The sequence below is a fragment of the Theobroma umbraticum genome, unplaced genomic scaffold (assembly GCF_002168275.2).
Source record: "Theobroma umbraticum cultivar Fairchild unplaced genomic scaffold, ASM216827v3 scaffold_44.0, whole genome shotgun sequence".
NCBI classification, from domain to species: Eukaryota; Viridiplantae; Streptophyta; class Magnoliopsida; order Malvales; family Malvaceae; genus Theobroma; species Theobroma umbraticum.
Window position 1 is genome coordinate 3047726 of NW_018397255.1, and position 12777 is coordinate 3060502.

The following is a 12777-nucleotide window of genomic DNA, read 5'->3' on the forward strand; positions in this document are numbered from 1 at the left end:
AGGGGGGGATCGCTATGGAATTCCCAGATTAAGTGACAAACATGACTTTCAATCAGGGATAATCATCAAGGAAACCAACATTTGAAACAGCTTGCAAGGATTTGCCTATTCTTGTTGATCAGAACTTCTATTTAACTGGGCTAGAAAGAGAAAAGGAAAAATTGTCAACAAAATGTGAAACCATATTGATTGAACATATAGGATACAACTAACGATCAATTGTCTCCATGACTTTCAAACTTGAAACTTTACCTGCATCTCTCTAGCCACTGAAGGTAGCCACCTCTCCCCCCTAATCCTTTTCAGCTCTGCTACTCTTTCTTCCTCTCTTTTGGCTTTTTCTTTTGCGGCTGCATATTTAGCTTCTAGGCTAGCTAATGATTTCTGGCTTGATTGTCTTGCTGCAGCCAATATATCTTTCCCATCCACTGCTATAGACCGCAGTTGTCGTCTAAACTGCGTGCCACCAAGATGACTAAGTATAACTTAAGAAGGATTAATGCAAAGTGAAAAGAGAGAGAATTAACAGCAAGAAAAGAGATATCCAGAGCAACCTCTTTCGAGTTCTCATCAATCCCTGTCCCAGGAAGGATTTTTGGTCTCTTTGTAGGTCGTTGAATATCATCTGATAGCAAACAAATAACCTTTTAACCTCACATACAATATCAAAAGCAAATGCAAAATTGCATTGCAGTATCAACACCAATCAATCACAAACTACCAATTCATTCACATGTAATAAGAGATCAAATTCCAATAAAAATGACAGGTAGAATCCATGAAAGAAATTGCATTAGGTTTTGGAATATGCTGCCCTTTTTCTCCCAGTCACTAAACTCCGCATCTAGAATTAACCATTTGAGACTGATGTACTAGCAACAGAATAGCATGAACAATGCAGCTTGATTAGAACATTCTCCCAGTTGCAACAAGAAATGGCAATTTGTACAAAATATACCCACCTCCACAGTCAAATACTATCCCGAGAGCAGAATTTTTAAATAACCGAACTCCACCTTCATTTTCCACACTATCATCATCTGGGACATTATTGGCATCCTTCACTATCACTAAGCTCTTCTCTAACATTTCATCCAAAAGCTTCTGTGCCTGTTTATTATTTTTATTAGTAAGCAAACCAAACAAGAGAGCAGAATTGTTCAAACAGCAAAAGATTCAAATTGAATGAGAAAAAATAATTAGACATCATGAATTCCAGCTTTGACAGTCACTAAAATTGAGTCCTTTTAAGTTGCTGAACCCATTGAAATACCCCCATTTAAGTTGCAAAATAAAATTAGATGCCATGCACAAAACTCTGATACCAATTTATGGGGGAAAAAAAAGGAGCATATGGGAAACATCAAATCATTCACTAGACTCAACCGGGAATCTAAAAGTTCATAATTTTAAAGTTGATATCAATCCAAATACTTGCAAATTACCCAGATAAGCCAATGCTATAAAAACAAAGCTAGAAACACGGGGAAAGCTTGGAACCTTGATTTGGAAGTGTTTAAGCTTCTGGGGTTGCTGTTTTTTCTCTCCATCATCGGCATCATCATCAAGTGTATCTGGGGTTGGACGGGACACACTGTTGTTTCTTGTCGTTTTTGCTTTAGTAGTTGTTGTTGTTGTGGAGCTGTTGGAGAAGGAAGTGTTGAAACCAATAGGGGTGAAAGTTGCAGTGGTGGCGGCGGCTATTGATTGAATGGCAGCTTTCCACTCTGCGTCTCCGTCTTCTTCCCCACTGCTGCTGCCGCTGCCGCTACTGGTCGGCCTTGGACCTTTCATTGCTAAAGCCTCAGCGATAACCGCTGGCATTTCATCTCCCCTTTGCTGGTGCCGTAAACCCTGTCGGAGTCACATGATTGGACTCTGCTGGCCTGCTTAGTTTCATGTGGCCCAAGCCTGGCTTTAAATCCTGAAAAATTGGGCCCAAGGCCGGTGGGAATTTTTCTGTCCTAGAGCATATAATAAATACAAAATTATACGATTAATTAGAATATTTTATTCAAATATTATTGTAATACATGAAGATATTCATATAATAAATACAAAATTATACAATTAAGTAACTCTTTTATTTCAAAATTAAACGTCAATATTTGAATTGGCATGCAATTTCAAGAAAATAATTTCAATTTAATGACAAATAAAAATTTAATTTTAAATAAAAAAGCCAGAGTTTTAATTATTATAAAAAGAAGAAAAATTAAATACGTAGAAAATCTCAAAATAAAAAATGGAAATTGAAAGGATGGAACACAAGGAAAAGCCCAATTATTTCAACGGGTTTCAAATTGGGCCGAATTTGCCGATTCGAAAGGTCGATCATTATCGGAATCGGCAAACTCAGGACTCACCCTATCCAACAGTCAAAAGTCAAAACCTCCCTCCATAATCCAAAAATCCTAATCAGAAAAGGTTCAATACCCTCCAAATCATAAACCCTAGCAGTCTCGCCAAACTCAATTTCAAGTAAATTTCAACGAAACAAAGCTTTTAGTAATCAGAAACCCTAAATTGAATCGTCCCCGAAAAGCTCGTGAAGATGGGGAAGAAACAGCACAGCAAAGATCGGATGTTCATAACGAAGACGGAGTGGGCCACCGAGTGGGGCGGCGCTAAATCCAAAGAAAACCGCACCCCTTTCAAACGCCTCCCCTTCTATTGCTGCGCGTACTTCTCACTCCCCATTCCCACATTTTTTTATATCTTTTATTTAATTCATGCCTATTTACTTTCAACATTTTAATTTTCTTTTTTTTTTGGGTTTTTCTTTTCAGTCTTACATTTACGCCGTTTGAGGCTCCGGTATGCACGAAGGATGGCAGTATCTTCGAAATAATGTTGGTATCTTTGTATTTTCGTTTGTCACTAATTTTAAGCTTTGTTTTTAGTGTAATTTAGGTTTTTTTCTATTGTTTTTGGGTGCAGGAATATAATTCCTTATATTAGGAAGTACGGGAAGAACCCGGTAACCGGGGCTCCATTGAAGCAAGAGGAACTTATCCCTCTTACTTTCCACAAGAATTCTGAAGGTTAGGAATATTTTGTTTACAATTTGAATTTTGAATAAGATGAACCAAATGTAGTGTTTTAACATCCTTATGATATATTGCCACTGTCACGTTTTAGCAAAGCATGCCATAGTTTTAGAAGTAAAATTGAAAGAGTTTATATCATAAAGAGCAATAATTGTTTGAAATCTTCTTTTCCTGTGGAACAAAATAAAGTGTAGTAAGGATGTTCCTTGTTTGAATTGTTTATTCGAGCTTTGTAGATTACATTACTAGCTTTCTAGATTCTTTATAAGGTGCATATGTTTTTGGAGGATGTAATTTTTGCATGTTACACGGTAATGGTATGCAAAATAAAATTTGTCTTCTATCCTTGATGTGACTTCTTATAACCTTTTCGGCAGGGTTGAACTTGAGTGTGTCCCTCTTTTGAAGGAATAGCATGCTAATTCTGGATGTTGTATGGTTACCTAGGGTTTGGGTTGCAAAAACAAAAGCATGGGGCGGATTGGCACATGTTATCTTTAGGGTTATTCTCACTTTCTGCCATTTTTTTGGAAATATTTTCTGCTTTACTTGGCCTGTTATTTTATTAGTTTAATTAGTTGCTGTCCTGGAGGACTAGAGTAAATTTGTCTTTCTTTAAATTTGGGAGCTGATCATCAGAGTAAGAGTCTGCTAGTTAATGGCTTTTTGTTCAGTTCCACAGTATCATTTTGATAGATTACGTCAAGACATCTCTTCCCATTGCCACGAAGTTGATAAGTTGCTGTGAAAATAATAAATCCTACGAAATGAAGCAAAGGAGGTAGGGAAAGTGCATGTAATAATATATCTTATGTTTGCTTATAGACTTGGTAGCTATGAAATCATATCTTGGGAAATAAGTTTCAACTGGTTGAGAAATTTAATAAATGTTTGAGAACCTGCTCTTTGGTGGTAGTCTGTGAAGGCTATCTCATTTGTAAATCAATTAAACCTTGTGGTAATTCTCTTGGTCTCTTATTGATGTTGTCATTGTGATTATGTTGTTACTTTTCAATTTGCTAAAAGTTCTTGCATTAAGCAATGTTCACTAGGATTAATTTCTTGTCTTTTATGCTGCCATGCAGGTGTATTGATTGCTTTTCTTTTCAATTCTATATTTTTAGAATTTGGTTTATGTAGGAGGTCTTTAGTCTTTGCACTTTTGGTCTAATTTCATGCCTTGAGGATATTAAAATGGTTCCTTACTTCTTTGCAGGAGAGTATCATTGCCCTGTGCTGAACAAAGTTTTCACTGAGTACACACACATAGTTGCTGTGAAGACTACAGGAAATGTGTTCTGTTATGAGGTGTATTTTCTTGCTTATCATTAAGAGTTTCCTTATATAATATGTGCCAGTGCTCTATAATATTGTTTCTGTTTTGTTTTTATTGTAGGCAATTAAAGAATTAAACATCAAGACCAAAAACTGGAAAGAGCTTCTTACAGATGAGCCTTTCACTAAGGAAGATATTATTACAATTCAGGCAAGCAGTACATTTAATTTATGTTCTGTTTATCTTTGATCAAAGCATTTTTCAGTTGTTTTGCTAGTGTGGCATCATGATTACAATGTGGTTCTTGTTTTGCTGCTCATACTCTGCAGAATCCTAACGTACTTGACAGCAAGGTTACCCTGGATTTTGATCATGTCAAAAATTGTTTGAAGGTTGATGATGAAGGTATTATAGCTGCTTTGACTGAGCTTCCTGGTAGGATCAGCTATGTATTCCTCCTCCCTTTTTCATGGTTTTGATTTCTTCTATTTCTTTGTAGAACTAAAGAAAATGGGTTCAGATCCAACTTATAACATAAATGTTGCTGGGGACATCAAGCAGATGCTGGCAGAGCTTGGAACTGAGAAAGCAAGGGAAACTGCTCTGCTTGGTGGGGGTGGCAGTAAGGCTCAAAATGAGAGGGCTGCTGCTCTTGCTGCCATTTTAGCTGCAAGGTCTCGCATCAAAGAGGATTCAAAGTTGGATGCTAATGGGGAGAGTAAAACTCAACCTGCATATAGTATTGTAGATGCTGCGTCTGCTTCAGTACATGGAAGAAGTGCTGCTGCAGCAAAAGCCGCATCAAGTGATAAAACTGCTGCTCGGATTGCTATGCATATGGCCGGAGAGAGGGCACCTGTGAATGCTAAGCTGGTAAATTTCTCATTTTCTTGACTTTGCCTTTGGACAAACCTTTTATCATAGAGTCCCACATCCCAAACCAGTGCTTAGTTTGAAGGTTACTGTCTTTTATTTTCTTTCTGCTGGTAGTCATTTATAGAGAGCTTTTGGTGTCATCTTGTTGATTAGACATGCTGGTGGTAATGACTTGTGATAACTATCATCTATCAATTGGTACTGGTAAGAGATTTGGTCTATTAATTATCTCTAAAGTGGAAAAGGATAATTCCTGATGAAGATGATCATGGATTTAGATTCCTAGTCATAATTTAAGATCTATGACAGGTTTTTGATATGTAGAAAATGCCTGAAGATATCTTTAAACAATTTGAGTCTTGGTCAATTTTTACATTCGATTGTTTATTAGGTGAAGAGCCGTTTTACTACTGGTGCTGCTTCACGATCCTTTACATCTACCTCTTATGACCCTGTCACCAAAAATGAATTTGAATACGTTCAAGTTGAGAAAAATCCGAAAAAGAAAGGTTATGTTCAGTTGCATACGACACATGGCGATTTGAACATTGAGCTGCACTGTGATATAACTCCGAGGACATGTGAGAACTTCATCACTCTTTGTGAACGTGGTTATTACAATGGAGTGGCCTTCCATAGAAACATTCGGTATGGTGACAATTGCTCGGTTCAAATTCTATTGTCTGTGTTCTTCACTTGGTTTAATAACTTTGCTCATTCTGATTAAGTTATACTTTCTTGTATGTAGAAATTTTATGATTCAAGGTGGTGATCCAACTGGTACTGGGAGAGGAGGTGAATCAATATGGGGAAAGCCTTTTAAAGATGAAGTGAACTCGAAGTTGCTTCACTCAGGAAGAGGTGTAGTTAGTATGGCAAACAGTGGCCCCCACACAAATGGTTCCCAGTTTTTCATCCTATACAAGTCTGCAAATCATTTAAACTTCAAACATACAGTTTTTGGTGGAGTTGTTGGTGGCTTGACCACACTATCAGCTATGGAGAAGGTTCCTGTAGATGACAATGACCAACCTCTGGTGAGTTTTCATGTTGAATATTCTTTCCGTAAGTAGTGATTTGTTGAATTCTGTGTATTTTGCCATGTTAGTGCATGCCTAAAATCAGCTAAGTGGTCAATTGCTTCTATAATACAAATGCAAGTTCCCCCTTTTTCCATTTAAATTATCAGCTATTTAGTTTGATATTATTATATGTTACCTTTTAAAAACTGTGTATTGAGCAGAGACGGTATATTTGGGTTTTGTCAATAAATTTGTATGTATGAACGTAAAAAAGATTGAGGTTAAAACGAGTTTCTGCTTACAATAAGTCTTTACCCATCTGTTTTTGTTATCTTTGCTAGTGATTGTGATGATTTTAATGCCTCTATAATGTTCACCTTTTGGCCTCTTCTGAATTGTCAGAAAAATTGGCCACTAGGATAATTTTCTGTTCCATTCCTAATTTCTGTGTGTTTTCTTCTACTGCTTGTGCAGGAGGAGATTAAAATAATTAGTGTCACAGTATTTGTCAATCCATACATGGAGCCTGATGAAGAAGAGGAAGAGAAGGGCAGAGGTGAAAAGAAAGTTGAGGATGAAGAAAATGTTAGTTCCTGTACCTCTGATCCTGAGAATTCTGGATTTTGGTTTTCTTTTTTAAATTATATGTCATCTTCAGAACTTGATTGTATTGTTTTTTTATTTACATTCCAGGATAAGGTTGGGTCTTGGTATAGCAATCCAGGTACAGGAACAGCAGAATCTGGAGCTGTGGGTGGGGGTGGTGTTGGAAAGTACTTAAAAGCAAGGAATACTCCAAGTGAGTCTGCTAATGTTGATACCAGTCTAACAGCAATTCCTGTAACAAAGAAAAGAAAAGTCACGGCAGGAGAATTTAAAGATTTTTCTGCTTGGTGAGAGTTTCCTAATGCTGCTCTGAAAAATGATACGAAATGTGCTGTGGAGCTTGGAAGCAAGGAATGCTCAACTTTGAACTTGCCATTTATTAATGATCTGGAAAAATCACTTTAACAAAGAATATGGGAGTGAAGGGTTCAAGGGGCACTGGGCAGATTCAAATTCTTTTCTACTTGGTAAGGATTTTGCTTCAGCTTGTAACCATACTTCTAGACGGTGGATATGCTGATGGAGGTAGTGTAAGTCGGCATTGTAAAATACATCTCCCAGATGGTGAAAAGAAGAGGAATAAAGAACCAATATTATTCCTTTGCATTTGTATTTTAGGCTGTGTAAAACAAGTTGTACCAGATCACAATTTTTTTTTTTTTGGTTCTTGTAAGATTACATTTTCATTGCTGTTATTGAATTACAAGATATATATTTTGTTCAAACTCTCTTTCCTTGAACTGTGATTCCCATTAAATTACATGTTTTTTGCACCGTTCTCTTTGTTTCTTTTTCATCCTGCACCACTTGTTGCTTCCTGACCAATTTCTTTCAAAATGCTGGTTTGGATCCAAGATCTATTGACTGTTTTGAATCGCGTATGTGAAATATTTGTATAACTGCTCTAGCATTTGTTAAGATATCCCTTGTGTATATGTATACAAGCCTGCTGTAAACAGCACTGTCTCACTTGCACTCAATACAATTTCCCTCACCAATGGATCACAAGCAATGCAGGCTTCAGTGGTACCCATCCTCACAAAACAGAATTAGGTGGCTTTTGACACACGCCATGCTTGCCATATGCAGGTAAATCACTTTTAACTGGTTCTGCGCGATTCAGATGTCAGGTAAGCGTGACTCTCTTTAGCATTTTTCCATGTATATGTAGTATGTTAGTAGTTGCATATGTAGGAGTTTTCCTTGAGAATATGATTGGTTTGCTGTACTGCTGCAGCTTTTCACATTACGGTCTATTCTGCTGTACTACAGAATGATGGTGTCTGAACTTGTGGAATGAGTTGAAACCTTTGTTGAACTCCACACCAACAGGTCAGGATTGAAGTCCCTTTGTATCCTTTTATTAGGTAAGCTCATAGTGTGCTTACATGCATTTTTGAGTCCTTTTACATGAAAACGTGATTAATAGACAAGTATGCGCTGCGCTTAAGGTCCCCCCGTAGTTTTCCCTTGAATCTGTAAAGCATATTCCTATTGTAGAGTTGTGACCCTTGAACTATACAGTTGACTAAATGCTTTCGTTATTGGCCTTCCACATTGAGCTTATTTTCAATGTTAAAATTGTGAGTCCATATGCCATTGATTAGCCGCGTGCCCCACATCAAAGCTATTGCCTGTTTTCTCAGGGCCGACCGGCACAGCAGGGATTATGGTGCTAAGTTAGCAGTTCTAGACTGTGGACATGGTGCTGCTATCGTACTACAAAACACAATAGAAAGACAGTGGGAAATAGAACATTGTAAAATCTATCTGAGCTCTGAGGTTTGTGCATTTTAATAGAGAACAAAAGAAGAAATCCTGGCCTGAGTCCATTTGACACTCATTTTGTCTGACACCTTACTATTGCATTTCTAAAGAACTTCTTATGTTCTTTCCACTGTGCTATCCACTCAAAAATCTTTGCTCACTGCTGTGCATCAAGGACAAGAGAAGACAACATGATTATATGGCAGCTGGATAAATGACATCATACATTGGTGGCCCACCAGCTGTGGAATTCTCGACCAAACAGGTCAGTTTGATCATTTAGTGCGAAGAGAGTTTTGGATGTTTCCAGTTGACGTTTTCTTCCCCGTATTAGTGACCACCTGTACAAAGCAAAAACTCTTCTGAGAATGAACGGCTTTGCTAACTCGTAGAGCAGCTAGAAATAGCCATTTCTGGACCACTTCTATTTGTGATATTGCTAGCAAATGTTGATCCCTAACTTGAAATGTCATTCTTGACGTTGTCTAACTACAACTTCGTGAGCTGATCCAGAGCTTTTTCGGACAAAATATTCAGTTTTTTACTGGAAAACTTCTTTATAGGAAATGATTGTCAACTTTCGGTGAAAGCTTTGATTCAATCAATGCCTGTAAGTAGAGTGGTTCTTAAGCAGTTTCAATACCCTTAAGGGAAAAGTCTTCCCCATGTCTCTTTAATTATTTCCTACTGTCGGTCAACCATTTTAAGTTTGGATTGCACCAAAGCATCAATTCCTTATTATTTTGTCCATTTTTAACACCTGACCTCGTTTCTCCATTTGTTCACACCTCCACTCAATCATGTAACAGGAAAACGAGATGGAAGTATATGTTGTAGCGCATGGCAAGTGTTTCTCTATTGCACTTTGATCGTTTTTATATTATTTTGACAAAATACTAGTTGAAAGAGTCTTGGACAACCCTAATGTATAAAATGCTTTCACATCAGTTTCTACCACTGTAATTTATAGGAAACCATGGAAATGGTGCGTACCCACGCATCATATATATTAAATCTTTTAACAGAGTTGAAAAAGATTTGTATTTTTGAATGAAAAAAAAAGAAAATTATATTTGTCAAGATTATTGTTTTATACATCGATGGTAACTCAACTTGGGTAAGATGGAAAATTTCATAAATTTATCATATTAATGTGTTAGTTTAATAATGACTTCGTACAGATATTTTATAATGAATTAATGTCTATGTATGTATTATTATATAATCCATCTGTAACATGTAACATCCATGTCAAACTGATGTGTTCTTTTCAGTTTTCTCCTTTTCTATGGATTATTTTGTGGACTTCCTTTTACCCGTTTCTGATGACCAATGAATATGTCAATTCAGAATTCAACTTTCAAGCTGTCTTCAATTGATAACTAACTTGAGTAGTCTTCGGAAGAAGAAGGCTGGTGCTTTTTGCTTTGAAGCTGATTTCCAGCAACTTTAAAGAGGTATAAAAACCTATGGTTTCGTTTTGGTTTTTCTTTTTTCTTTCTTTTGAAAGTTATTCAAGTTTAAACACCCAGTACATTTCTCCATTATTGGATCAGCAGCTTATCTTCCACAAGATTGTGGGAAAATTTGGTGAACAAACTCTTAATCAATAATCCAACAGGTAGGGCCTCCTAAACATCATCAGACGGGAAAAAGTATTTCTAGTAAGAGGGATTAGTTGCAAAAGAAAGTCAGGGAAAGCGAGAGGCGGGAGGGGGGGATGGAGGCGTCAATTGCAACTACAGCTTTGTGACTAATGGCTAATGGTGTCATGCCATGTCAGGGAAAATCCACCCCAGCTATTGCAAGGTCCACCAAGGTTTTTCCTTTTTTTTTTTTCCCTGGGCAGGTTGGGGTACATGCACTTTTTTCTGATATAGTTCAGCATTATGGTGGGGTTAATGTTTTTGTACAAAGACATGAGGAAAGCATGTTCGGCTGAAAAATCTGATTTCAGAACTGAGAAGCATGTCTTTCTGGGGTCACAGTAATTACTTTTTTCCAAATCTTAATTCGTCTTTTATTAACATAGAGAATGTGACAGTTTTGCTTTTGACCTTATAATTCAGCAATCACTCTATCAAGGTGGTGGAATAAAGTGTCTTGGATTCGAAGATCTATCATCTTTTTTCTGGGATATGAGTAGTTGCAAGATGTGATAGATAGGCACTTCTCAATTAGTAAACAAGAAAGACCAAAAAATGTATAGGCTTAGACTATCCAAAACAGGTCTTGTAAGAATTCATAAGTTTCCCATTACATTCCCAATCAAAATCCAATTCAAGTATTACTCCTTGGAGGATGAAAGTATACAAGTTTGGGATTCGAATCCATGGGACCTGCTGCTCTGCTCTCTGGGGTTTGAAGGATTTGGTAAGGAAAAGCTGATAAGTTTATGGTTACTTTTCAGTTGTGTAATTTTAGCCATCAAACAATGAACAAACCAAGTAGGTGAAGAAAGAAAAATAAAAAGGTGTTTTAATATAACAAGTTGCCATCACCCTCGCAATCAATCTAAAAAAAATTTCTATTATGGTTGAGGTAGTGTGACATTTCATCCACATTCTTGTTACAATAATACCTAAAGCAAAAATTTGCGTGGACCCCACAAATCCATTAAACATCCCCTAGTTTAAGCTTTCAAAGTCTTTGTCTTGTGTGTTTTAGTAATACTCTTGTACATTATTAATTATTAATTGATTTGATTTTAAATGGAGTAATTAAATCCTAAACTCCCTAGCTGGCTTGCTTGCTTTGGGCAGTGGAGTCGGATACTTGGAACATTTGAGCTGGAGAAATAAAATTTTTTTTTCTGGAATTGAGTTCCAAAGCTCCCTTATGTACAAATCCACGGCTGTTGGGTACATCTGGATCAGAAGGTAGGAAGATATGTGCACCTGCTGTTTGTCTGCGAGCATCGTCTTGACTAGGGACAAAGAGTCCAAGCAGGAATTTCCCTAATGATTGTTGATGAAAATCGAGGAGAAGAGAACAATCGCTGAGAATATCTATGCAGCAAATGAATGCGTAGTCACCTTGGCATTTGAGAAAATAGAGTACTAACCTAAGCTAGGCTAGGAGTTGATTTTTTTTTTTTGCTGTTTCCTGAAAAAAAAAGGAAAATGCCAGGACTCCAACGAAACATAAAAGTAATCTCTCAAAGTCTCGACCATTGATTCAAGGAGAGAGATAAGTGAATGTTGAGGCTCTCACGACTAGGCCAGGTGCCAACCAAACAAAGTTTTGTTTCTAGATAGAATTAACCTTGAGCTTGAAGACAAAGGTCAAGACAATAGGAATTTCATTTGAGGGGGGGAATTCGGGGGGCTGCAATCATTAGGTGGAGCAACTTGGCTAGGAAGAAAAATTAGAGAGTTTGGTCAAGTGAATTGCAATATTTTGGGGGCAGTGACATGGAAGAGAGTGGGATGTATGGTTTTGGACTTTGGTCATCCAGTGAAATGGACTAGAGTGTTGGTATGTGAAGTGATTAGTGTTTGTGATTTATAAACTATTTGATGATATGGGGGAGTGGAGGGGAAAAAAGGGGAGAAGAGCATGCTGCATGCCCTAGCGAAGGGTACATTTTGGCAATAGAATAGAGTATTATTATATGACAAATTGATGTATGGGATAATGTAATAGTAAGAAAAGGAAAAAGTAACAAGCATTTTGGCAGAGTTTGGAGAGGGATTAGGAGGCAAGGAATGTGAATGGCTTGTGTTGGGTGATGGTGGGTTTGATGATGGTGATGCACGCCGGCAGCTTTACTCTCCCATCTCTCTCTAACCCAATTGGCACGCCTGCTCCCACTAAAACCTATAACATTCTCTCTCTCTCTCTCTCTCTCTCTCTCTCTCTCTCTGCATGAAAAGCTATCCCACTAAACCATTTGGTGATATCGACCCTTATTATCTTTTTCTCAATCTTTCTTCTTTTGTCAGACAGAATTCTATTCCTAAACACCAGCTAGCTAGTCCATACCACCTTCCAAGATTTAACAGGAAGCCCATATTGTCAATTCCCCATTAAATTAAAAGCACCATAAAGAAACAAGCTAGAAAAGAACCCCCTCAACCCCACTCCATATTTCTCATCGATTACACCAAAGAAAGCACATTTTTACTCACACTTAGATTCCCACCTCTTTTCCTTGTTTTTCTATTTTTTATTTTCTTAG

The 12777-nt window shown here is 37.3% G+C and overlaps 2 protein-coding genes across 3 annotated transcripts; one reads left to right on the forward strand and one right to left on the reverse strand.

Moving 5' to 3' along the window:
- Positions 1 to 1871, reverse strand: LOC110409070 (uncharacterized). 2 transcript variants are annotated; one of them, XM_021418301.1, is made up of 5 exons: positions 1501 to 1871; positions 963 to 1110; positions 555 to 625; positions 253 to 456; positions 1 to 135 (listed from the first exon to the last, which is right to left on the reverse strand). In XM_021418301.1, the coding sequence occupies exons 1-5, from the start codon at positions 1822 to 1824 to the stop codon at positions 106 to 108; spliced, it is 777 nt and encodes a 258-aa protein (XP_021273976.1). In that variant the 5' UTR covers positions 1825 to 1871; the 3' UTR covers positions 1 to 105. The 2 variants fall into 2 exon arrangements, with proteins under 2 accessions (XP_021273976.1, XP_021273977.1); XM_021418302.1 differs by having other exon boundaries at positions 2 to 140.
- A 493-nt stretch (positions 1872 to 2364) lies between these two features.
- PUB49 (plant U-box 49) lies at positions 2365 to 7576 on the forward strand. Its single transcript, XM_021419122.2, has 11 exons — positions 2365 to 2682; positions 2790 to 2852; positions 2941 to 3044; positions 4267 to 4358; positions 4447 to 4536; positions 4656 to 4731; positions 4826 to 5199; positions 5594 to 5850; positions 5951 to 6239; positions 6699 to 6809; positions 6918 to 7576. Exons 1-11 carry the CDS (start codon positions 2555 to 2557, stop codon positions 7119 to 7121), a joined length of 1788 nt encoding a protein of 595 aa, XP_021274797.1. The 5' UTR covers positions 2365 to 2554; the 3' UTR covers positions 7122 to 7576.
- Positions 7577 to 12777: the final 5201 nt, after the last annotated feature.

Coding starts and splice junctions, on each gene's coding strand:
- PUB49 (XM_021419122.2), top strand. CDS start 2,555: ATGGGGAAGAAACAGCACAGCAAAGATCGGATGTTCATAACGAAGACG. Junction 2,853..2,940: donor GGCAGTATCTTCGAAATAAT/GTTGGTATCTTT, acceptor TTTTGGGTGCAG/GAATATAATTCCTTATATTA. Junction 4,359..4,446: donor GAAATGTGTTCTGTTATGAG/GTGTATTTTCTT, acceptor TTTTTATTGTAG/GCAATTAAAGAATTAAACAT.
- LOC110409070 (XM_021418301.1), bottom strand. CDS start 1,824: ATGCCAGCGGTTATCGCTGAGGCTTTAGCAATGAAAGGTCCAAGGCCG. Junction 1,111..1,500: donor TTAAACACTTCCAAATCAAG/GTTCCAAGCTTT, acceptor AATAATAAACAG/GCACAGAAGCTTTTGGATGA. Junction 457..554: donor TTGATGAGAACTCGAAAGAG/GTTGCTCTGGAT, acceptor GGTGGCACGCAG/TTTAGACGACAACTGCGGTC.